Source organism: Onychostruthus taczanowskii, unplaced genomic scaffold (genome assembly GCF_017590055.1).
Source record: "Onychostruthus taczanowskii isolate IOZ18803 unplaced genomic scaffold, ASM1759005v1 scaffold10, whole genome shotgun sequence".
In the NCBI taxonomy this organism is placed as follows: domain Eukaryota; kingdom Metazoa; phylum Chordata; class Aves; order Passeriformes; family Passeridae; genus Onychostruthus; species Onychostruthus taczanowskii.
The window spans coordinates 6,612,254-6,635,826 of NW_024496526.1; the positions used below are offsets into that span (position 1 = coordinate 6,612,254).

At 43.5% G+C, this 23,573-nt stretch overlaps 1 protein-coding gene across 16 annotated transcripts in view; it reads right to left on the reverse strand.

Moving 5' to 3' along the window:
* Window positions 1-112: 112 nt before the first annotated feature.
* Window positions 113-23,573, reverse strand: part of CLASP1 (cytoplasmic linker associated protein 1) — a 171,620-nt gene continuing 148,159 nt past the window's right edge. For 12 of the 16 annotated variants that reach the window (XM_041403676.1, XM_041403683.1, XM_041403571.1 and 9 more), the window contains 7 exons: window positions 22,190-22,340; window positions 21,299-21,545; window positions 20,330-20,523; window positions 18,603-18,731; window positions 8,185-8,391; window positions 5,924-6,040; window positions 113-4,166 (listed from right to left, as the gene is read on the reverse strand). In XM_041403676.1, coding sequence (XP_041259610.1) covers window positions 4,080-4,166; window positions 5,924-6,040; window positions 8,185-8,391; window positions 18,603-18,731; window positions 20,330-20,523; window positions 21,299-21,545; window positions 22,190-22,340 — 1,132 coding nt within the window. In that variant the 3' untranslated portion in view covers window positions 113-4,079. The remainder of the gene's footprint in view (window positions 4,167-5,923; window positions 6,041-8,184; window positions 8,392-18,602; window positions 18,732-20,329; window positions 20,524-21,298; window positions 21,546-22,189; window positions 22,341-23,573) is intronic. The other 4 variants (XM_041403658.1, XM_041403641.1, XM_041403622.1 and 1 more) reach the window with 1 other exon arrangement.

Sequence of the window (23,573 nt, forward strand, 5' to 3'; positions counted from 1 at the left end):
TTGTGTCAAATAAGACCAAAACATTTACAAGCACAGGTTGGAATAAGGAGCTCTGTTGGACAGTGAATTACTTTGATGTTTCTCCCCCAAGAAGAAACCCAACTTCCACTTATTCTAGGGCAAACTCAAAAGGTTTTATTTTAATTTTTTTTTTTTAGCAAATTCTATCACGTAAATGTTAACAAAAAACATCTGTACAATTGCCATGATACACTCAAAAGTGAAACAAATAAGATATAAATACAGATATGGATGTAACATGACAAAAGCGGAAAAAATAGAAAAAAATACATGCGCATGAACACGGTGCCAACAAAGTCATTTCTCATGGCTGGCATTTTTCAGAGCGTTTTTTACTTCCCATTTAAAACATTGTTAGCAACGTCCTGCTGTGTACTACAAAGGTCTATTTTTCTGTCCCTTAATATGTAATATTATGCTTGATAAATAAAGGGGTGGGGAGAAAAGGTTCTGATGACAAAGATGCAAGTTACATTACTTATACAGGTTATTGGTAAGCTAGTAATAAGCAATTAAAAAGACAGTCTTGTATTGTAATCCAGGCAAGCACACATAGTGTACCTTAAGAAAGCCACATGCCTCGGTATTTCTGAACTACATGAGAACTACAGTACGTAGACCTGTGGGGCAGATGGAGCCGGGATTTGCCCATGCCCACGGAGCACTGGTGCAGCCAATGGCAGAAAAAACATCCACATCTGAGATTTCAGCAACCTTGCAGCCAAGAGCTGCTGTCTGCTGAGAGTTTTCTCCCATTCAGATTTTTAAAGCATGGTGGGCAAAGAAAATACACTTTTTTTTATTTTTATTTTTTTCTTTTTTTTTTTCTTTTTTTTTTAAAGGTACGAAAAATTGAAGCCCTGCATAATGGGCAGCAAGAAAAAAAAAAGGCAGCTGCAGTAGGTGGCTACTGCCAGGAGAAGGTGAACACAAGCTTCACCGGAGCAGTGAGGCACTGCAGCATGCAGACCTTCCTCTGCAAGCGTGTGTGGACACTGATTTGTAGCCAGAGAGACCTTTATGCTTGCTGAAGAGAAAACAAGATGATTGTACAGCTTGTTGAAGTCAAAACTGGAGATCAGAGAGGTGACATTCAGAGCTAGCCCTTTGAGTACTTCAAAGGAAACACAAAATAAAAACTGGGTCATGTTCAACTAAAGAACCCTACTATGTACATTGTCGGCGATGATTTATAAATACCTACGCAGAATGCTCCTGCTGTGCACAGGGAGAACACGCCCTGGAGCACTCAAAGGATGGACAGTCCTCGACTCACGCCGTGAAATCAAGTAGCACATTAATGAGCATCTGCTGACAAACAGAAGTGAATCTGGCTCAGGAAGTAAGGCCTGGTTCCCCCTGCAGCCCCTCTGGTGCCTCGGGGAGCGCAGGCTGGCCGCGGGCGCCTTCTCAAGGCCAGCCTGGACCCGACTGCGGCGTCAGGGACGGCACAGCGCGTTCACTCTCAGTGCATACCAACAGCGTTTATAAAGCATATAAAATCATTTGAGAAGGAATTCGATTCCTGGAGATTTGCTACAGTGTGCCATTCAATGGAAAGGAAAAAAATCAAAACCAAAAAAAGAGCAAATGATGATAGACCAAGCTCCATCACAGCTGGGAGGGACTAACCACCTGGTCAGCTATGCTGACATTCCCAGAACTGGAACAGAAGATGCTGAGCTGAGATGGGGAGAAAGAGAGGCATAAATACTAAGCAGTTAAGAGCACAATTAAAACAAAAAAACAAAAAACAAAACAAAAAACCAACACCTCCCCCCAAAAAACCTAGCCCACTACTAAAAATTCAAACAAGACAGCTTAACTGCTGCCAACAAGTCAACTGAGTATTTCCTCAAAAGGAAAAATAAATTTGTGTTAAAATCAAATTTGAAGCATTCAAAAAAATTAAAAAAGAGCACTCTAACAAGCATACAGAAAGATGTGGAAAAGAAATGGTCCACGGAAAGGCAGACACGAACCACGGAGCAACCAATCCCCCCCTTCAGAGAGAATGGCTTTTCTGAGCCTGCAGAAAGACCCTGGGGGAATCCCCCACCTCAGGAAAGCACATGGTTTCTCCTGCCATAGCATTGCTGGTTGGGAAAGATGAGGGAATTAGCCCTGCAGCCAGCAGAAACCTGCACACGTGTACCAGGAGCAGGCCACCTCCCCTGCTCTCAGGTGAGCAGGGAAAGGGACCAAGAAGCTTTGCAGCCCAGTGACACAGCCCCACCAGCCCCAATCCCTCCTGGGAGAAAAGCTGGCACCAAATGTCAGCTCCCAGCTTAACTCCTCAGGGATGGGGTTGAAACACAGAGGGATAATTGAGGGAAGGGGCTGTACCCTGCCCTGCTGCAGCAATGGAGTCTCGTGTTCTCAGTATGTTCCCAAGGTGTCCCTTCAGCTCCCTAAAGGGGAGATGGAGGAAGCTGGAGAGACTCCAGGGCACTGAGAGCAGCCAGGGAACACACATCCATCACCACGGCTCAGCCTTAAGCTGCAAGTCCATCATCCTCTTGCATCACTGGCACTGGAGGCAAAACCCCAGCTGTGATCCATGGCAGGTTTGGGGTGGGCATGCCCATCAGCCAGGATCCAGCCCAGGGCCAAACACAGCACGCTAATTAGCAACCTCCTGCCTTCCCTGGTTACAGCAGAGGCAGGGGGAGCTCCCCCTCTGCAAAAAGAAGGGTCTGTGTTCAGGGAAGGACGGTGCTGGGGTATTTGGTGGCTGCTGGTTTGCCTCTGACTTGGTCTGTGTCATTAGGCTGCAAACACCTCACCCAGAGCACCCTGCTGCCAGCAGTGCCCAATGAGGGACCCCCACTCTTGTAAAAGCAGAGCACTCATCAAGCCTGCGCATGGAGATGGCACAAAGGAGGCTTCTAAGGGCAGTTAACAGTACTGCAGGGTCTTCAGGAACAGAAGGGGCTGTGGCAGGCAACCAGCACTGTCCCAGCTGGCTCAGAGGTGCTTCCATGTGGCATTTCTGTTCAGATTCAGACACCCTTTCTGTCCTCTGGGATGAACATTTTGCCCAAAGTGCAAAGGAGCTGTGGGGACAAAGCCATCCAGCATCAGTGGGTCAGTCAGAGCAGCAGATCAGCCCTTTGATGCTACAGATTTCAAGGAAAACAGCTGGCACTGAAGTACAGCTCTCCCAGCTCCCACTGCCCACCCAGTGACACACTCAGAGCCTAACCCAATCCCCCCCACCTAACTCCACTATCCTGTCGCAGACGTCGGTCCCAGAACTGGGTCTCAGGTTCCCTTTGGGAAGTAACAGGTAACCTGGAGAGTCTTTTGAACATACGAAAGAGCCAAATGGGTTGAGAGGGGAGAAGTATTTACAAAGTCAATGAAAAAAGCAAGAGCCCAGCTGTTATGCACAGCAGAGCTGGCTGGATAGCAGTTACAGAGAGATCAGCCCATCCGGGGTCTGTCAGAACTATGTACAAAACTCAGATGTTTAAAAACAACCTACTTTCATTACTCACTTGGTATCTCTCAGTATTAAAGTATCTGAGGCTGGAATCACAGCTACACCTGCAAAGATCTCCCCATGGAGGGCCCTGCAATTCAGGCAAGCTGCAACAGGGAGTACGGAACAGGAACACAAGACTTGAAAGAAGAGAAGGACCCAGCCAGAATGGGTGAGGGGAGAGAGCAGGTAACTAGCACACAGAAACCAAAACTGGGTATGAACTAAACCAACAAGATTTGTTTGACTTTTACTTGTGTCCAGGTTCTTGGACTCAGTGTTAGAATGCTAACCTAAACATATTTCTGAGATTTCAGCAGGCTATACAAATATGTTTAAGTATGGCTTTCTGATGTTCACTTTAATGAAGACTGCGACACAGACCTTGCTTCCTTTACATTCAATACCAGTAAGATTCTACATAAAAGCTTTTAAGGGACTAAAATACTGATTGCAATAAATATCTGCATGGCCTCCTTAAGCTGATGGAGCACGCCAGTGAAGAGTAGCAGAAAGGTCTCTGAGAGGCACCGTTGATTGCTTCTAAGTCTACACATATGTCCACAGATCTCCATTAACTGTGCGTTGAAACATCTGAAGAGGAGCTGCTGTTGCTGTTGGTGGTCTGTGCCCTCTTTATATACAAGTTTAGTAGCTTCATCTGAAAGAAAGAAAAAAAAAAACATCAGGAGAAGATGCCAGAAAAAAACAGAGGGGGAAAAGCTGACTTGTAAAAACTTGCATTCTGTGGTGAGCTCATTTTGGGGTGAGCTGACACTGGGCACTCTGGAGGAAAAGCAAGAAAACTGACCATATTCCAGAGCAGAGACAAGAGGCTGGGCACAGTCCCACTGAAGTTACAGACAGACTTAATGGGATTTAGAAAAGCTTCTTGGATTTCACTTCAGCAGCCATCAGTTCATAGACCTCAATCCTGCAGCCAGGCCAGGTCAAGCAGGATTCCCACAGAGGTCAGTAGGGCTGCAGGCACACTGCTGATCCTCAGAGCTAAGGGTCTCTCTCCTAGGAAACACCCTGAACTTTCCCTGTTTTATAAAATGTTCTTTTTCAATGACATTCTATCTTCACTAATGTGGTACATCTAGTGCAATTGCAGTTGTTATGACTATATACTTCCCTTGCATGGATTTGTTTTCTTTTTCTTCCTTGCCACCTAAACTCCAGATCCTGTAGTGACTCATGTTTACATTTAACTTTAAACAGGCAGGCAGTCTGCATAAACCCAGAAGAATTGCTTACATGTTTATAGTTAGTGATGTGGTGGACTATGTTTGTGGCACCTAGGATACTGGAATAATAAAGCCTCCACAACATTTTATAGGGAGATTTCCTAACATCCCAAATATAAAGAGGTAAACCTCAGCACACATAGCTGTCTCTTCCAAGAGCAATTTGAAGGCATAATTATAATTTGTTTAGCGACAAGACAGAAATAAAATCCAAGTGTTTTTAGTCTCAGATTGTTTTGGCCTATACTACACTTCCTTACTCATGAAAGAAATTATGACTTCAAAATGACAGAATGAAGCCCTCTGAACTAAGCAGCTATTTATGTGCACAGATTTGTTTCAGAAACAAAACCTGGTGAATTCATCTTAAAATTGCATAGAAATCTTGGGTATGAAGACTTAAAATAGCAGAAAAAAAAATTTGTGGTGGCTTGTTGAGAGCTCTGAAAAGCAATCAAACACCAACACAAAATTCTTGTCTGAAGGACAGAGTTGATTTAAGGGCTTGGTTTCACTTGCAGCATCAGGTCAGAATTTGGGTTTTGCAGCTAGTCTGACTCCAACGTACAAAGTCCTTAGAAGGGTCATTTGAGCTTTTTGTTGTCCCAGAAGGAAAGGGACACATGTGCCCTGCTGCTAAAAGTGAAGCTTTACCTGCATTTCTACCAGCCCTAATCACAACTTGCTGCTGAGAGGACCTGCTCTCCCACCATCCCCATGCATTCCCATCACTCTATGCATGAGGATGCCTGTGTGGCCACAGAGCAGACTAAAAGCTATTTAATTTGTATTGCAGATCTGGTTTTCAGCCAGAGCAGCCAGCTGAGCCAGCTCACAGCACCATCACCTCTGGATGTAATGCCAAAAGAGGAAGGCAAAAGTGGCTGGAGAAGGACCTGCTCAGAGGCAGCCTGCAGTTACACAAGATCAAATGTATCATAAAACCCATCTCCAAACACCATTAAAATTTGCTAAGTGGGATTTCAAATGCTCACACTGCCGAGCAGGTGCAGTGCTGCTCCTGTGGCATTTGTCAGGGTGAGACAGGATTTAATAGCATTCAGGGAACCCGACCCAGAGCTGCAGTGAAGCCACTGGTGCTCCTGCTAGTAACAGCCAGCAGAATGGCTTGCAGTACCAAAACACCAGAGACACATTACTCTTGTACCTTGCTTCCTGTGAGTTGTGCGAGATGAGGTTTCAGTTCTTCTCCAATTACTGAATAAATAGCCACTAAGCAAAATACACTGGCTTTTCTGACACTGCTCTCCGTGTTATCATAACCCTGGAAATGAGAGGAAAAGGTCAGAAGACAAACAGCACTCCCCAACACCCTTCCTGAGCAATACACTACAGAGCTGAAGTGCATTTTGCAGATGTGGCTGGCCTAAGAGATCAATTAAAAAACCTCTGCTTAAGATAGCAATTTGCAACCTGAACACTCAAAGAGCAAGAGAATGCCATCACCCTATCTGTTCCTTCTGTTATGACTTATTACTGTCATGTTGTAAGTTATTAATATATAGTTATTTATAGCATTAGATAACAACACATGGTTTCCTAACACAAGCTCAGGACTCTATCAGATACACACACTTCTGTGTCCAGTCCAGATGACCATGAACTATCCTGAACAGCCAGGACTCTGGAGGGCTGCTTACCTATCAAGTAGGAAACACCACAGGAAAGAACACGCTGAAAGAGCCCTGTACATGTGCTGATCTCTGGCAGCTTGGGCAGAGCTCAAACGAGCCACCAGGTCACTCAGCAGCTATGGACACCAGTCCCGAGCTCAGGCATCACTCAGCAGCCATCCCACCCCTTGAGAGAGGCAGACACCACTTCACCCTGCGGGACGCCGGCTCCTCCGGATGCAGGGTGACCTCTGCCGGGAAAGCCAGAGGAGGGATGCAGCACAGCTGGGGCTGTCCCAGCTGCAAGGCCCAAGTACAGCCCAAAACAACAGTCTGCAATCCCACAAAGCACTGAGCTAGGAAAGCAGGAGACCTCGGTGAGCTGACAGAAACACCAAGCTATTGAGCATCAAGGTGGAGAAAAGGCTGAGCCTCCCCATCAGGACCAGGACAAGCACCACAGCTCTCCCCTGCTCCCTGTTCTTCCATGGAGTCCCCATCTGCCCATGGAGAGCCTGCTCCAGGCTGTTGAGCTGCACACTTGTGCCCACACTGCTGCTGACACTCTTTGTCCCTCACCGCTCTGCCGGGACCCTCAGCATGGTAAACAAGCACAAAGGTGATTCTCTCCAAACACAGCCCTTCAGCCAGGATCCCAAAACACTTCCCAAATGTAAGGAGTAAATTCCTTCCATCACTGAGTTTCTAAGGTAAGGAAATATCTTGGGCAAACTACACTCTGAAACAAAAACCATTTAAAGTAAATAAAGAAGACAAATAAAACTGTCTTTTTAAAGGCTTGCTGCTCTCAGACTTTTCCAGTGCATCAAAGTTTTGCTGTTCAGATTGTTGTCTCCAACAATGATGGCTAAAACCATTTTACAACAAAAGTTTAGATGAATACAGAATTGTCCAATTCCCAGAAGCTGAGATTTAAGAATTGCAAGAGCTGACACTACAAAGTTGGGAAGAATGCCAGGATGCATAAGGGGAATTTCTGACTTTGCTCTTGTCCTTCCAACATTTTAAGCTCACAATGAGGAGGCCTCTTTATCCTAGTTCTCCATGGAAGTCTTACCCACCTAAACACATCTCCCCCTTTCACTCTGACTGATCTGTTCCTGACACAGTCCCTCCCCAGTAAACACACACAATTTCTCTCCTTCCTCACTGCTGCTTCACATATTTTCTTCTTGTTTGCAGCCCCATCCCAGCACTGCCAGCTGCTTGTGCAGGGGACCAAAAGACAGCACTGCTACAGCCAGTGCTCAAAGCTAAATCCACAGTGCACAACTAAGCCTCAGCCCTGGCAGAAACACAGCTCCCCAGCCCGAGAGAGTTATGAAAGAGGCTAATAAAGTCAGCAAGTAGCTTGGTCCTAATTTCAGAGAGAAAAGAGGAAAGGAGCAACCTGCCTGCTGGGATTCGAATTCAAGTGCAAAGTACCATCAAAGCACACAACAGCTCAGCAGAATTAAAGGGGACTACAAGATGTACAGAGACAGTATAAAATGTGGCTAACTCCTGTCCTCAAATTTATTTAATGGCTGCTACTAGCTTGCTTGAGAGTCAGAAAAACGCATCCAATTGTGGAATATCCATGTAAGAACCTGAGTTCTTCTTTTATTAAAAGGATCAAAAATTCATACATAAAAATTTTATTTTACCAAAAATTAAATGGCTTAATTTACCAAAATCTGGTCCTATAGGATCCATCATTCTCCCTCCCTTAGAGCAGAGATGTCACAAATTAATGGTGGCTTGTGCTCAGGAGCAGTGACATGGGATTCTGTACCTGTAACAACCCAGGAATGATATCAGGTAGGAGCTGATGCAACGATTCCTTGGAAATCCTCTCGATGACTTTCGTTTGCATTTTGATGGCAGCTAAATTAATTGGATAATCTGCAGTCTGAATGATTGGGCAAAGCACCTTGATGCACTGCTCAGGGTGGATGGAACTCGCCAGGGTGGAAGCAGCTTCTTCAGCAGCTCTGACAACCTGAAATGAAAGTAGAGCAAACCCTTATGTTAATGAGGTCACACTCGACAGCCAACACCACTGGTGTGTGCTAGGAATGACTGCCAGGAAATGCTTGGGGATGTTCATTAACAGATCTGCAGGAGGCTTTGTTGAGGGGCAAGTGACTCTGAGACTTCACATCCTCTGTCTCCAGTGACATCTTTGTTCCAGCCAGTGGCAAGAAGTCCTTCCTTCCTAATGTAACTGTGTCAAGAGTTGTGGCTACGTTGAAAAACTGATCTGTCACCCAAGACAGCCAGGCAATCCCATCTCTCCAGGCACTGCCAAAGAACCCAAACACACCAGCTTAGACTTACACAAAAGGTTTCTCCTTAACCATTGGAACAAATGGCCCCGTTGCAGCTTCCAGTGTGCACCTCATGCTGAGTGGCACATGCCATGCTGAGGCACCCACGGCAGCTGTGCCCTGCCCTCCCCAGCTGAACTGCACTGCAGTCAAATCCAGGGCACAGACACAGGAGGCTTCAGGGAGTCCCTGACCAGGCAGCTCTGCTCTCAGCACATGTGGGTTCATCCAGGCAGCTCTGGGATCACCACACAAAATGGGAGGAAGAACAAGTGGAAAGAGCTGCAGCACCCACCCTTTGCAACAAACCCACACTGTAAAGCAGCCACACAAAGCAAGGGTGATGCTAAATTCAACTCTACCCTGAGAGAAAGCAGATTCACAACTTTCACTCTTCCCCAGCAGGTAGGACAGCTAGTTCAAAGAAGAAAGACCCAAATCTGGTCTCTCCTCCCAAGAGAATTTATTAATTTTACATTCTGCAGTAATTGGATAAAAAAGAACAGGATGGGAAGGCAGGTTTTCTTTTTTCAAGTGTCTGTGCTAATTGCCAGGCAACAAAATGAAGCTTCCTCTTGACTGCCCTCTTCCTGGCCACAAATAACACACTCTTTGCTCCTCATGTTCTTGTTACAACACAAAAGATGGCGGATGCTTTTCCTCATCTCTCACTCCCCTCTTCTCAGGGCTTACTTTAAAGGGAGGGTAAATCCTGAGTAGAGAGCTGCCCCCATGGGCAGACTTAAATCCAACACCTCAAATTTTAAGAAGAAAGAAGCATTCCCAAATCCTTATCTTTGGGATCTTCCAGCTAGTCCCAGGCAAGCCCTAACTAAGCCCAGGAACAGGAAAGCACCCATCTTTCCTGGTTGTGTGGGAGGCTCAGGTGCCCAGCACCAGTTCTCTACCTGCTCCTAAACTGAACTACCTGGGGCTGTCTGAAGTCCATACTTTGAAACCAGCACCAGGAAATCTGTCCCAGGCAATCTGCAAAACAGCAAATAAATCAAAGCATAGGTCTCCTGTCACTTAGACTGAAGCCATGGCTGCTGAATCCATGTTGTTCTCCTCTCCCACACACTGTGGCGGCATCAAACTCAGGGACTTCTATTTGAGGAAGGCAATCTGTGGACAGATGTAGCTCTATCAAAGCCTCAAAAGAAGGTGAGCTTTCATTATTTTTAAGCAACCACTGTGGATAATGCATGAACAAGGAGAAGCTTATCTTAGTCCATGGACTACAAAACAGTAGGTTTGATTGACTTTTAAGATAACAGCAATTAATAGTGACCAGAAGGGATCATCTCCACCCACAGTCATAGCATCATAGCCATGCTGCTAACATTTATCTTCCACTCATGCTGAGAGCTACCTCCCTGAAACAGGACTGGCACAAGACACTTGCATTCCCAGGAAACAGCTGAACTCATCCACTTGGCTTTTGGCACTCTCTAAGGCAGATCCAACAGTGAAGGTGATCTCAGACACTTCACACGGCACAAATATTGCATGCAGCCAAGATATGGGCAGGATGGTGAAGCAACCTGAGATTTTGGACTGCTTCTGTACCAGTGCCCTATTTACAGAAATAAAGCTGTCCAAGTGCTCCATTTACTTCAAGCATTTCTCAGCATTTAATTATAACATTAAAACATATTCCAAAATGAATGACAATCCACAATGTGGTCAATATTAAAAAAAAACCAAAAACATAACTTCCTGAAAGATCTGTGAATGAGCAGCTATGCAGAACACAATGCTTGCTTTCCCACTTGCAGCGAGTTTTCCCTCTTCCAGCTATGTCTTTGCTAATTTCTCTTCAATTTCACACATGAGAAGCATGAAAGTTAATATGTTTCCACAGAAGTTAGTACTAGCTTGGGAGCCAGCACTGTGTGATTTTGTGGGGAAAGAAGAGAAACACCCAAGTACTTAAGGGAAACCTAATGCCAGGCTTTAATAGCACAGAGTGGAATTGCTGGAGTAGATTAAGCCAGGAGCTCCCAGGTCTCTAAAGGAATTGAATTCACTTCCAGGCACTGCAGCTTCTGATGTCTGCTTTCCACAAATGATGGAAAGCATGAACTTAGAGGGGCCTGAAACTTTACCATCAGTTTAACTATTCACTAGCAAGCCACTAGCTAAAACCCCCCAAATATTACTATCTGAATGCAGGCCATTTGGGATTTTGCTCTGCAGCAAAGCCAAACACCGTTGGGAGGGTGTTTTCATACACTCTCAGAAAGAAAAGCTTGCACATATATCACAACACACTAAAAGAAAATTGTAAAAAAAAAATATTAAACCTTATATTCTCTTGGTATTTTACTTGATAAAAAAGCAACAATATTTTAGTATAAACCTTAAACATAAATATATTTTAGTATAAACCACAGATCAGCTAGCCTCTGATCTCAAACACACTACCATTAAAAAAAAAGCAGTAGGTGAAAAATGTAACAAATATTCAATCTGGGTTTCAGCTCCATATCCTCTTTGCACACAGTATACTATGTCTATTAAGTTGAAGGTATGATGCAAGTCCATGAGACAAAAAGCCTATTAACCAATTCCAAGCACAAGAAGCGTTAAAATAAAGTGACAACCTTTCACAAAATAAGTGAGAATTCAACAGCAACAAAGGTCACACATATTTTGCCCATCAAAAGGTGAGTAAGGAAAGTTGTGAAGGTACAGAAATTATTGATGCCCCTGACAGTTCTGCTTTCAGCACTGCTGCCCAGTTCTAGCACAGATGTGGCACATTTAGGCAGTGGCTGGCTATTTCACATCCCTTCCCCCAAAACACAGGAGGATGCATTACACATGTCCAGCATGACAGGAGCTTGTAAATGTGACAACACCAGGGAGACTTCCAAACCTCCCATGAGCACATCTGGCAGAAAAAGCCTGCACCTCAGCCACACTTCACAAACCCTCTGAGCTGTGATTAACTTTAACATGCTCAGGTCTCACTGACATCAACAGGATTCCAGCATGTGCTAACGTGCTTGTCTGGATGAGAGCCTCTGCAGGTAACCAGCTCCTGGCTCCCTGGGGAAGCACCAGCAGGTGACAGGGTGTAGGAAGGGGTAGGGCAATACCAGCTGACAGTGAGCCAAAGAGAAAAACTCATCCCTGCTGGCACAGGAAGCCAAATGCCACCATTTTGCAATGCAAGAACCAGCCCTGTCCTTACTCCTGGCTTTGGCAAAACAAAACACTCAGCCACCCAGAGAGTCTCTGCATCCCACGAGGGGCTCTCAGTATTCACCCAACTGGCTCAGAGTTCCACTCACCTGGCATTGCCAGAGAAATCAGCAGCATTTCCAAACAGAGGGAAGTGCATTATCAAAAGGTACAGCCTGCCAGGTCATTTGGCAACAAGAACATGCAACTGTAATAGAGTTTAGCAAAGACATTTTGCCATGAGGCACAACGCTTGTGCCTTGCAAATTGTACATACCTTACAGTATCAAAAAATCAAGTATCATTTTTAATCAGGGCTTTAACCTGACCAGCAGAGTGAAACAACCTTAAAAGGAGTGGGAGAAACGAATAAACAGGATCATGGAACAGGTCTTCCTCCCAGCTTTGAAGGCAAGATCAACAGATACACATGGGGAAGTGACAGGAAAGGCTCGTACTAACTGTGACACCACAGTAAGTAGTGTCTATGTAATCTACCCTTTAAGCCCAAGAAAATGAAAGGGTGCTGTTTGCTACGTGCTCAGACTGGGGAGCTTGCTGTCACAAGAGGATTAGAAGTTAGACAAGTTAACCAAAGGGAAAAAAAAGCCAACCCACACAAGGAGGCAAGGCAGAACCATTCACACGGAAAGGCTTTAAGACAGCTTGTAGGGGGAAGAATATCCACAGGGAAGCATCACTGTATGCTTGCTTCTTGCTAGTGAGTCAGGTAGGGTATCAAGTGAAGCAAGATTTTTGTCTGACCTAATATAATTATTCTTCAGAATCTCAGAGGTACAAAATAAAAGTAGAAAAGCCATCAAATGATGACGGCAGCTGGAAGCAGCAGGTTCAAAAAGGTGGCTATGAAGCAAGATGTGCAAGAGTACAGAGCCTGCAGTTCTTTAAAAGCACAGACACTAGGCTGTATGTAAGGTATGTCACAAACATGATTTTACCTCCCAGTAAAAGCTTAGAGCAAACCATGGCTTGAACTGGATAGTTTGACATCGTTCAACACAGGGCAGGTAGCCCTGGAATGCAGATCTAAGAGATAGCTCTTGGCCTTAAAGCAGCAGGTTTTTCTCCTTTCTAAAGGCTTACCTTATGCTCCACACACTGGAGACTAGATTCAGCCTGACTTTTGCTGGCATAACATAAGCTTTGTGTGCTGGAGGGTTTCTTGAAAGACATCTGTGATGCATTCAGACCTTTCTAGTGAGTCTCACGAAAAATAAGTTTTTATACTTCCACCCAGTTTGCTTCAGGGAAGGAGCCATATTCACACGCACAAACCAGCGAGGTGTAGCACACAAAAATCTGTTCACCTCTAGCAATGTCTTCCTTAATGCTACCAAGGAGTAAACTTCTTGTTAGGCAGTAACATGTCAGGCAGTCCCAGGAATATGCATGGGAACTGCTTCCTGATTTCAGTGTGAGTGGATATGCTGATGTGCAGCATTAGTGTGATCAAGACAGTGACCTGTCACAGAGCCTTGTCTTTAAATAGAAAAGCACACTGGAATCATCGAAGTTCTACAAAATTTGCTGCACAAATTTTGGATGACAATTCCCACTGGTTTACCTGGTTCACAGCACACTGCAGCCACAGGATGCTGTTCACTTACGACAGCCAGAGCTCAGACTCCCTCTCTTCCACTCAATTTCTTCTGCCTAGCTACTACACTTCATGCATTAACATGTTGCTTGCTGCCTGACAGCTGCAGCAACCAGCTTACGAGTTTTGACAGTTTCATTTCTGTTTTGAAGAGACACAAAGTACTGAAAAACAAGTAAAGGAAAATGTCCTGACTCCCCACTAAGATATGTTAGGTTCATAGGCCACACAGGACATCAGTGTAACATGTAGGGATCTCAGCAAAGCAGCACCTGTGGCACCTGCATGACAGCTTCCCACAGGAGCTTAAGCTCCTTTGGGGAAATACTTTGGGAGTATTTTGCCATGATTGCTAGTTACAGTGTCTTTGCAGAAGGTTGTAGAGGATGAGGCAGTGCAGGCAAAGCCCCACTGAAAGTTTAGAGGCTTTGTACACCACTGTGTGTGAAACACACAGAGTGCCAGAGAGGTTATTAAGCAGAAGAACAAGGTTTTGCTTTCAGGCTTATAAGGCATGTGGCTGTGCTTTAGAGCCAATTTTTGCCATCTACAGGTGGTTACTTAAAGCCTGTATAATCTAAGCTGGAGGGGAAGGAGGTTTACCAGTACCTAGTCAGGCAAACTCCCATCCCTGAAGGCTTTACAGCCTAATTCAGACAGGAACAAACAATTATGGACTTGGTTTCAAAGCAGGAAGTGGACTCAGCAATGGGGAGTGCTAAGCAGATGAAAAAACACTGTGATTTTTATAAGGATTCAGAGATTAAATAGATTAGACTGCTTCTCCTGGGCACTAAACATTTGAAATGTATTGGGAAACTGAAAAAGCACATAAACACATATTATGAAACATCAGTGTCTGCCCAGTTGCAGCACTTGGTAGCTTTCAGCATAGACTAGGTAACAATTAATCTACAAGACTATGATCTCTTAGTGCTTTTATTTTTGCAGAAACCTACATAGCTCATGCCATCATCAGAGGACAGTTACAATACATAAATGTCAGAGGCCAATGTGAAAGCACCTCAGCAAGATAATAAAAATTATTGACAGGTAATGGGTAACTGATTTCTTCTTCTCCCTCTTTTAGAGAGTTACAATAAAGAATGTACAATAATGTACAATAAGCATCCCAATTGTGCTTATGGACTTTCTATATAATAAAATACAGAAATTAGATATATAAGATAGGGCACAGGATCCTTTCCTTGCACACAGAAAACAGACATCAGTTATGTCTATAGGATTTGTGCCAGAGACAGAAGCAGGGAATTAGTTATCCTGTGATTTCTAACTCTGCTGCTGATTTCTAAGGTACTAAACTATTTCTGTTTTAAAATACTCAACAGTAAGAAATTATCCTCATTTTGCTGGCATGAATCTGAAGCAATGTCATTATCAGTGGTATGGGGTCAGCAAGCAGCATCTCTCCTTAGTTATGGGTGAGTAACTACACTGGAACAAATGAGTTAATATTAACTAATTGGCAACAGAAAGATGGTTCTCTTCCAAACAACTACAAACAAAGATTGATAAAAATCAACAAGATTTAATATCATCCACAACTTCAATTATGTTCTAATGCTCCTAAAGTAAGTGAAAGGCATTTACATGCCAACCCCCCCTAAATGTTTCCAGTTATGACTGAAGCAAGCTTGACTCTTCACATCACCCCATTAAATCAACAGCATTGAACAGGCTGTTGTACTACAAACAGTATAAAAACAGGACAAAGTTAAAAAATGCAAACTAAACATGAATCCCAACCCAGAGCCCTCTAGTCTGTAGCCTAGGGTTACATTAATTTTGACCTGCTGCTGAGGTCTGTGCTTTGCCAATCTCCTGCATTTGCACTCACAACAAGGTGTGACTCAGTTCCAGCTCCATGTACCAACTTTTCCTCTCCCGTATCCCCAGGGGGAAATGTGGTGCTCTCAGCTGTGCTGCTCTGCTGATCCCAGACCTTGCCTTCAGCAACAGAAGGCAGACGATTTTTAGCCATGGCAAAGACCCAACTGGCTGAAGACTTCTGCTTGGCCTTGGAAAAACAGCCAATTATCCAGGCATCCTGAAATATCCAACTATGCTACCACTGCTTTGATACTTCCAACTATGTCATCTGGAATAAAGTCACAGGCCTTTTCTTGTTTAAAAAAGAAAAGAAACTTTAACTAGATATCAGCACTCAGTTGGGGGAGGGGGTGATACCTGCTGGTTGGTGAATAAATTGTTTTTTACATTTGATGTCTCCTGGTGATGTTGAACAACAGCAATATTGGAATTTGTGCAGACAAACAAACTTTCCTGATTTCCAAAGAACTGCCTCTTATTGTGAATTCTTGGAGACAGTACCCAACCTTAACAGTTCTGCTCCTCTTCAAATTCCCTTTGCTCAGTCACTTTAGATTGGTCTCTGTGGGTCACATATAATTGAAAATGTGAGCAGTAGCTGGGAGCAATTAGCAGTCCCTGTGCTGAAGGGAAAATTCAGGTAAAAAAGACAGAAACAGGTACAGCTTGCTCAAAACAGACATTTTCTCCTAACTTACACAGCCTGTTGCACACCAAATTATCAAATCATAACCAAGGATCACTTCTGTCTTCTGCTACAAGGCAGAAGCAGCCCAGAAACATAATGAACTGGAGTGTCATCAGGACATCACTGACACAAAGATTAACCCTTTCCCAACTAAATTATATACCAGCTTTTCTTGAAATAGTTCTTACAGTCTAGGGGAAGATTTGATTTTAAGGACAGTGCAACCACTCCCTTTAACACTACTGTGATATAGTGAGAAAGAAAGCTGTAGAACAGACTGCTTAGGACTTCCTTTCCCACTTCAGCTGTCCTTTGAAAGTGCCCTTCACTCACAAACTGGTGAATCCTCATTTAATCTCCTGCTCAGTGGGATCCAGTCAAAGGGCAGCTCCTCCTCCCCTCCTGGAGAGAGCAGTGCCGCAAAGTCAGTGAGCTGGAGGGCCATCAGGGGAAGGGAATTTGTGACCTCCTGGCTCTAGGCTATGAGTTTGACCAACTGAGCCATGCCCAAATAATCTCTCAGTTAATTTTTTCACAGACTTAACTGAATCAGCAAGTCCCAGCTACAGGTAAAACTACTTTGAGCATATTCCCAGGTATATATTTAGCCTAGCTCATGTGGATACTCAAGTGCAGGTACCTTTCTTAAATTCAGGAATGCTGATATCCTCAAACTACTGACAGAGAGAGCATGCCTTTCCTGGGCTGCATCATGGTGCTGAGAGCCTCGTTTACACAGGCATCAGAAAATACTCATACACAGAATGAGTATTCTGTGCATGAGAATCCAGAACCAGTGCCCCCACTTAATACAGCTGTGCACATGCAATGGATGGCAGAACAGGAATACACCTGCAGTGTCCTGCTGTGACAGCTGTCACCCAAAGGTCCCACTGCAACAGCTGATGTCTCATTCTGAAGCTGCTTGGAAAACATGGCAAATCAAAGCCACACTATGTGCAGCACAGCAGCTACTTGCTGAGCACAGCACAGCTCAATTATTCTACAGAGAAGTGCCAGAACTCCCACCTCTCATTCCTGGTTTGAGTTTATCTTTTCCTGCTTTTCCCTGGGAGGCACCTCATGCAAATCCTGAAGAACCTTTCCACACCACAAGAATACAGAGGCATAAAGCACGGTGTTTTCAACATCAGTCTTGACCTCTGTAAAACCCACCAGCCCCACAAGGTCAGTGAATTGTGAGAGGCATTGAAAACAATGCCAGGGACAATCTGGAAAGGTCCTGCTAGAAATGTTAGTTCTGGAGGATTCTCAGACAAAAAATACAAAGGGCACTGAGTCAAGGTGAGCTGAGAAGCATGCAAGCAGGAAAACTTGCCAATAAAAGGCACTCCTTCAGAACATAATGTTTTGTCTGACTGCTTTATCAGAAAATCAATTTACAACAGCTTCTTACTACTCTGAACTGAAAAAGACAGAGGTGCAAAGGCTCTAAATCAAGAAGAGGAAGATAGGCAGAGTAGGGCAGCCCTCATTCACTAAAGCATTAAACATTTTCTACTTTTGCATTTTAGAGAAATCCAGACTGCTATTTTCTTTCCCTGAGAGTGTTTTTTGTTTGGCTGTTTTGATTTTCAAGCAGTACAATTTCTGCTACCCATGGTTAAAATAATCTTGTGTCAGTCACCCAATGCTCTGGAGCAGTCTGGTCTATTTTATTAATCTTTTCATGGCCAAATATCTTCAGAAATGCCTAAAACAGCTAATTTAGAATAATCCTGTTGTAGAGAAGAATAAATGCCTTAGATTTCAAACCAAGGACTTTGGTAACAAAACCATCACAGACTGATAGGGAAATTCTGGCAACACTTTCCAGAAGGTTTAGTTCAAACTTCCACCATGCATGAGGCAGATTAAAAGATCCAACTTGGAAATCAATCTACAATTATTAACTTTAAATGTAATTTGAATTGATCTACTTAAAATGTTTGTCCCTTTATTCTTGCTTTACTTCAGAATATTTTCAGCTTCATATATATGAGTTCTCTCACAAAAAGGAAAATGCAATTTGCCCCTCCCTTTGCTTCCTCCTCTGCCACTGCAGCATGGCCTCTGTCCATTTTCTCCTGTTACTCACCAGTTCCCAATTTCAGCATTCAGTTTTCACACACAGTTCTGCTTGAACACAGCCTTTGTTTTCCCCAGTACATTTTGTATTCTTACCTGTACACAGAGGCAGCACGGTGCCCCCAGCATGCTCTAAAAAGTAATTAAATATGCACATTTTTCCTACAGTTCTCAACTTGCCAGAATAAGCAGGGAAATCCTGGGAAATTAACAAACAGTGGCATACCACTCCAGACAGCTCCAAGTCCATATAAATAGCTCTGACAGTCTCCACTTTTTTCCTCCTTGTTTCAGCATGTAAAAATCCTGTCTTTTCATGCCTGGGAGACGTAATACTGATTTGTTCCACTGTTGAGATGGTTCAACGCATTTGCCTGTTAAGCCTCACAGGTCCTACATTTCTTCAGCAGGTCCATATTGCTTTTCCAGTAGCTGGAAGGCTCACTCACCTCCTTGTGGGAATCCTTATGTGCTTCCAGTGTTTTCATGATAGTCAACTCCGCGTAGTTCTTAAACCTCGCTGGCTGGTTCCGCAGGATCTCCCGCAGGACTCGCAGTGCCAGGGCTCTGATTGAATGCTGTGTCAGGAAAAACAGACATTAGAAAAATAATAGAAAGAGTCACTTCCCAAAATTGTAGTTTGAAGTGAATTCTCATGGCTCATCAGAAATTTGCATGGTTCCCTACTCCACCAGCTCCAGTGGAGTGAGCAGTGGAATCAATGTAACAAAATTGAGAATTGGGCTCCTTGCTTGTTCTTGCACAAAAAGCCACATAAAATGACTGTTCTCACATATACAAGAATCTGAATGACTACTTTCCTAAATTCCATATTCTTTTGGCAATGAAGTACAAATTTGTACTCACAGGAGGACATCTACATTACATGATCACGTATGTTCTGCCTTTCCTCTTCTGCTTAGCTTGGCAGATATCAAACTGGGCTCCGTTCATGCCACAAAGCTGCTTTTCACGTACTAAAGCAGCACAACTGACTCTTCCTGTAACTCCTATGGAAATTACTTTCAAGGACTTAAGTTACTGTAGTCAACACTGACCTATGTCTTCATCCTTCATATCAAAAGATCATGGGCAGAGGGAATTTATAACACTGTTTCAATTTCATAACTTACATTAAATTTTTGACCTGTGCCCACTCCAAATAGATGTCATTATTTCCGCAGAGGAATACATACTTCATCCTCTTCAGCCTTTAAAATATGTGCTTTGCTATTCATCTGCAAAATTCATACAGTAGCACAATTCACGTGTACTTAAGACAAAGTCACCAGACCTTCTGACATTTTTCTGATGGTGCTATCATTAAACATGTAGAACTAGAGCAGTTCATGCTTAAACTAAGAACAATGACTGAGAAAATGTCAGGAACCTACCCTGCTTCAGAATTAACATTTCTGAGAGTATGATATATGTTTTACAAGGAGTATAAGAAATACAACAGATTTTTAAATCTGTGAGTGCTTCGAAGCCTCAATACTGTAATGTTCAGATGGAGCATGGCCCTGATGTGAAGGTGCAGTGGGGTGTTGAGCCTTTACTAAATATCATTATGCTGCAGGCTGAACAAATATCCCCAAATGGAAAAAAGCCTAGCCTATACATTACCACTTTGATCAACTACCAAACATAAGGCTGTGATAATAATATAGTTTTTTTAACATTTCAAAACAAGATCCCTTATAAAAGCAGCTTGCTCTTGATGACATTTTTACAAGAGACAGACTCATCCCATGAGATCTAATATCCTGGGTCTTTAAACCATCCAGGGAAAAAAATTAATTTATTCTAGAATGCCTTTATTCTCCTTGTTGGGAATGGGTATAATATAGCTAAGAGCTTGTAACTTCATCATAACTCAGAAGAGAGTAAAGTCTTGACAGTTTTTTACTGAACTAGAACTTCTTTTCTGATTCTTGTTCAATTTCCTTGCTATTTATTAGTAACTCTGGAGGGAGGGGGAAAAACTGGGACATTTTGGAGTAACTTAAAACTCATCACTGAACAGAGTGAAAACTAAAGTAGAGTTGTCAACCTTCAAAAGAAAAAATAAGCAATATCACTGATGAGTGGCAGGTTTCATTTAAACTGGTGTGTAGGAATTATTACCCAAGATGAAGCAATGGACAGGAGAGTTAAGACAAAATCTACAGCTCACATCTTTGTCTCCAAGTGTTTCCAGCAGCAAGAGCAGAATGGTTTTGAAATGCTCCTCCCAAACTCCAAGATTATCTTCCCTCGTGATCTTTAGCAATTCCAGGAGAGCTCCTTTCCGCTCCTCCACGCGCTCATTGTGGTTGGAGAGCTCTTTCAGAAGATCAGCCACCAAATCCGAATGGTCAATGGGTACTTCTAGGACAAACGGCAGCAAATCATTTGGAGAAACAGGGAAAAGATCAAAGGTGCCAAGACTGCTCGCCCTCTATGGAATAAAGTTCATGTAATAAGGGGACCCCCAAAAATGCATCCACTTCTGGGTGGTCTCACTCAAGCAGGCAACAGAATCAGACTAGCCCACAATTTAACCTGAGTTCATAGCATGGCTCATGCATCTGCACATGGCTTCCAACGAACCAGGAAGAGATGACAATTGGATTTCTTCCAGTTCCAACAATTACTTCTACAAGATGAGAATTGCCGTGGTTTTTCCCAGACATACACACCCAAAACCAATGGTCACATGTATGACCTTTAGATTAAAGTACAGTGACTCATCAGTGTACTGCAAAAGAATAAAGCTGATGTGTAGCTGCACTTAAATGAAGTCAAACACTCAATAACAACAAGCTGTTGAGTGAGGCATTTCAGCCACGAAGAGGGGAAGGTCCCAAAGCAGTGTCCCTACAGATGCATGCGGATGCTTAAGGGAGTAGTTTACAGGAAACCCCAGGCAAACAAGAATCAAAACCGCAGTATAACATTTTTTCTCAGTAGCCACAGATGAGGTTCTGCTGGGACTTGAGAACAAAGGGTATTTCATCCCAAGCCTCGACTCAGATGCAGTGTAATACACAACACATGCGCAGGCAGGCACGTATCTGAGGGCACTACCCTCAGATTTGTGTACACAAATACACCAGGGAGGCAGCGAGCCGCCCGCAGCGCTACGAGGTGAGCGGATACAAACCATCCCGAAGCTGATCCATGTCGTCATCGAACACTGCTTCCTTCAGGGCGGTCTTGTCGTAAGTGTTGATGGTGTCAGCGTAAGGATAGGGGTTGTACTCCCGAGCGCGGGGCCCTGAAAAGGCGCGGGGAGGCTGCGTGTTCAGGAGAGAGGTTTTGTTATCCAGAGCCATCCTTCCGCCCTCCACAATGTCACTGCCTCCACGGACATCGCCACTAGGGAGAGCAAGGCCACCATCCCGAGACACCTAGGGGAATCGAAGAGAGGGAAAAAAGGTATGTGCAAAATTCTATGGAAACTGTGGCATTTTTGGAGTTCACCCACCAACAGGAAAAGGCACACATTTACATGTATTATTTATGCATAACACTTATGTAAAACTTTGATTATTACCTTTTTCCTTCACACAACTACACCTGCTCAAAAATATCTCATACTCACAGCTTCTGGAACCACTCTTGCAGCATAAGATACTGCATGAGCTGTGCACTTGGAGTGATCACAGGTCCTAAGCTGTGAGGGAAACCATCCATGCATTTCAAGAATTAACATTTCCCATTACAGACCTGACTACACACACTCTATGCAAAAGCCATCACTGAGCCATGCTGAGCCTGAGGAACACTAGCACTGTTTCCATCCTTCATGGCACTTGCACAGAAGCCCAGTGAGCACATTCCACAGGAGGCCAGAGTTCAAAGGAAGCCAAGGGAAACAGTCAGTGAAACCCCGTAATTAAGGTATAAGAAGGTAACAACCAATAAGCAGAAGATGCCTGCAAGAACACAGCAGGAATAACTGGATTTTGTGCACTAACAATCCACAGACAGGTTTGATCACAATGTTTTAAAATTTCACCTATCAGGGGACAGTAAACAACGGAATACTTACAATGTCACAGTCCTTCTTTCCATCACGTTTGATTGGCTCATTCAGGTCCTCTTGACTACGGAAACTAAATTTCTCAATCGCTTCTGTGACTCCACGAAGAGAGCTGTAGATTTCATCAGAGTTTAGGTTCTCCGTGTCATAATCCAGCATACTAAAGACCAAACGTATATGAAATGTTACAAATGAAACTGGAATCCGCTTCTGACTGTCAATAAAAACAAGCTGGAGACATATGGTTTGGAGTGCCCTTTCTAACAGTGACTTGTAACACAACATGGATGGAATCAAAGCAGAGTTCAGGTCTGAGCTGCCCCTCAAATGGGGCTAAAATGAGAACACATGAAAACAGGTCCGCTGTTTCTTACATTCAGTAAGTGTGCTACCTTCTGTAAACCAAAAAACCCTATCCCCAGTGTGGCAGGGTGTAATTTAAAAAGGAAAATAATATCAATCACTGTAAGAACTCAAATGGTTATGACAGCTGGTGGAAATGAAATCAGTGAAATTCAAGTTTAATGATATGTGAAACTATGACAGATTTAAATGGAAAGGAAAATGTAACTTGACATAAACCTTAGTCTAACATGGCCCATTTTAATTTATAAAGTAGTAAAACCTAACTCACTTGCACAGTGCCTTGATAAAAACAGCATTTCAGTATTTGGCCTAAGTTTGGGAATTCTCTCACTCAAACCTGACACTTTCTTGAAGTTTACCTGCTCTTCAGAAATTTCTCAGCAACATAAATCCTCAAAAGTTTTGGGGTTCCTTGAGGAGTTATCCAAAATAAAGTCCCATGATAAAATGCCTTACATGCAAGGGCAGATGGTATTAAAAGATAGGGCTAAAGAAAGTTCCTACAATCTTTGAGAAAAGAAAAAAGCATTATTGGCAGGGCTTGGCTCTATCTAGGAGAAGTTGAGTTTGCATGACAATCACTAAATTAATAGATCCAGCAAGAGAAAACAATTTCTGGCAGAGTCTCAGATCTCATTAGAGCCAGAAGCAAGTAGACTGAATCAGACATTTACATCAAGTTGTTTGTCAATAAATGGCAAGAAGTGGCTCCCTACAGTGGTGAATTACTATTTCATAACATTTTGGGAAGAATGACAGGATGGGCTTGGAGGCAGATGGCTGAACTGAGTTGTGCTCCTTTTCCACAAAAGAAAGATTCCCTATGAGGTGGGTGGGGGGAAAACCCAAACAAACAAACAAGAAAATCCCTTCTGAATTCTGCATACACAGCTGTTATTTTCAATGGAACCAAAAGCAGGATATTAAATATCTAGAACCACAGCTTTTTTTCTGGAAGAAACTTGGGGACTTCAAACAGAGGATAAGAAGGACTGCCCAATTCCTTTGGGATTAACACACTGAAAAT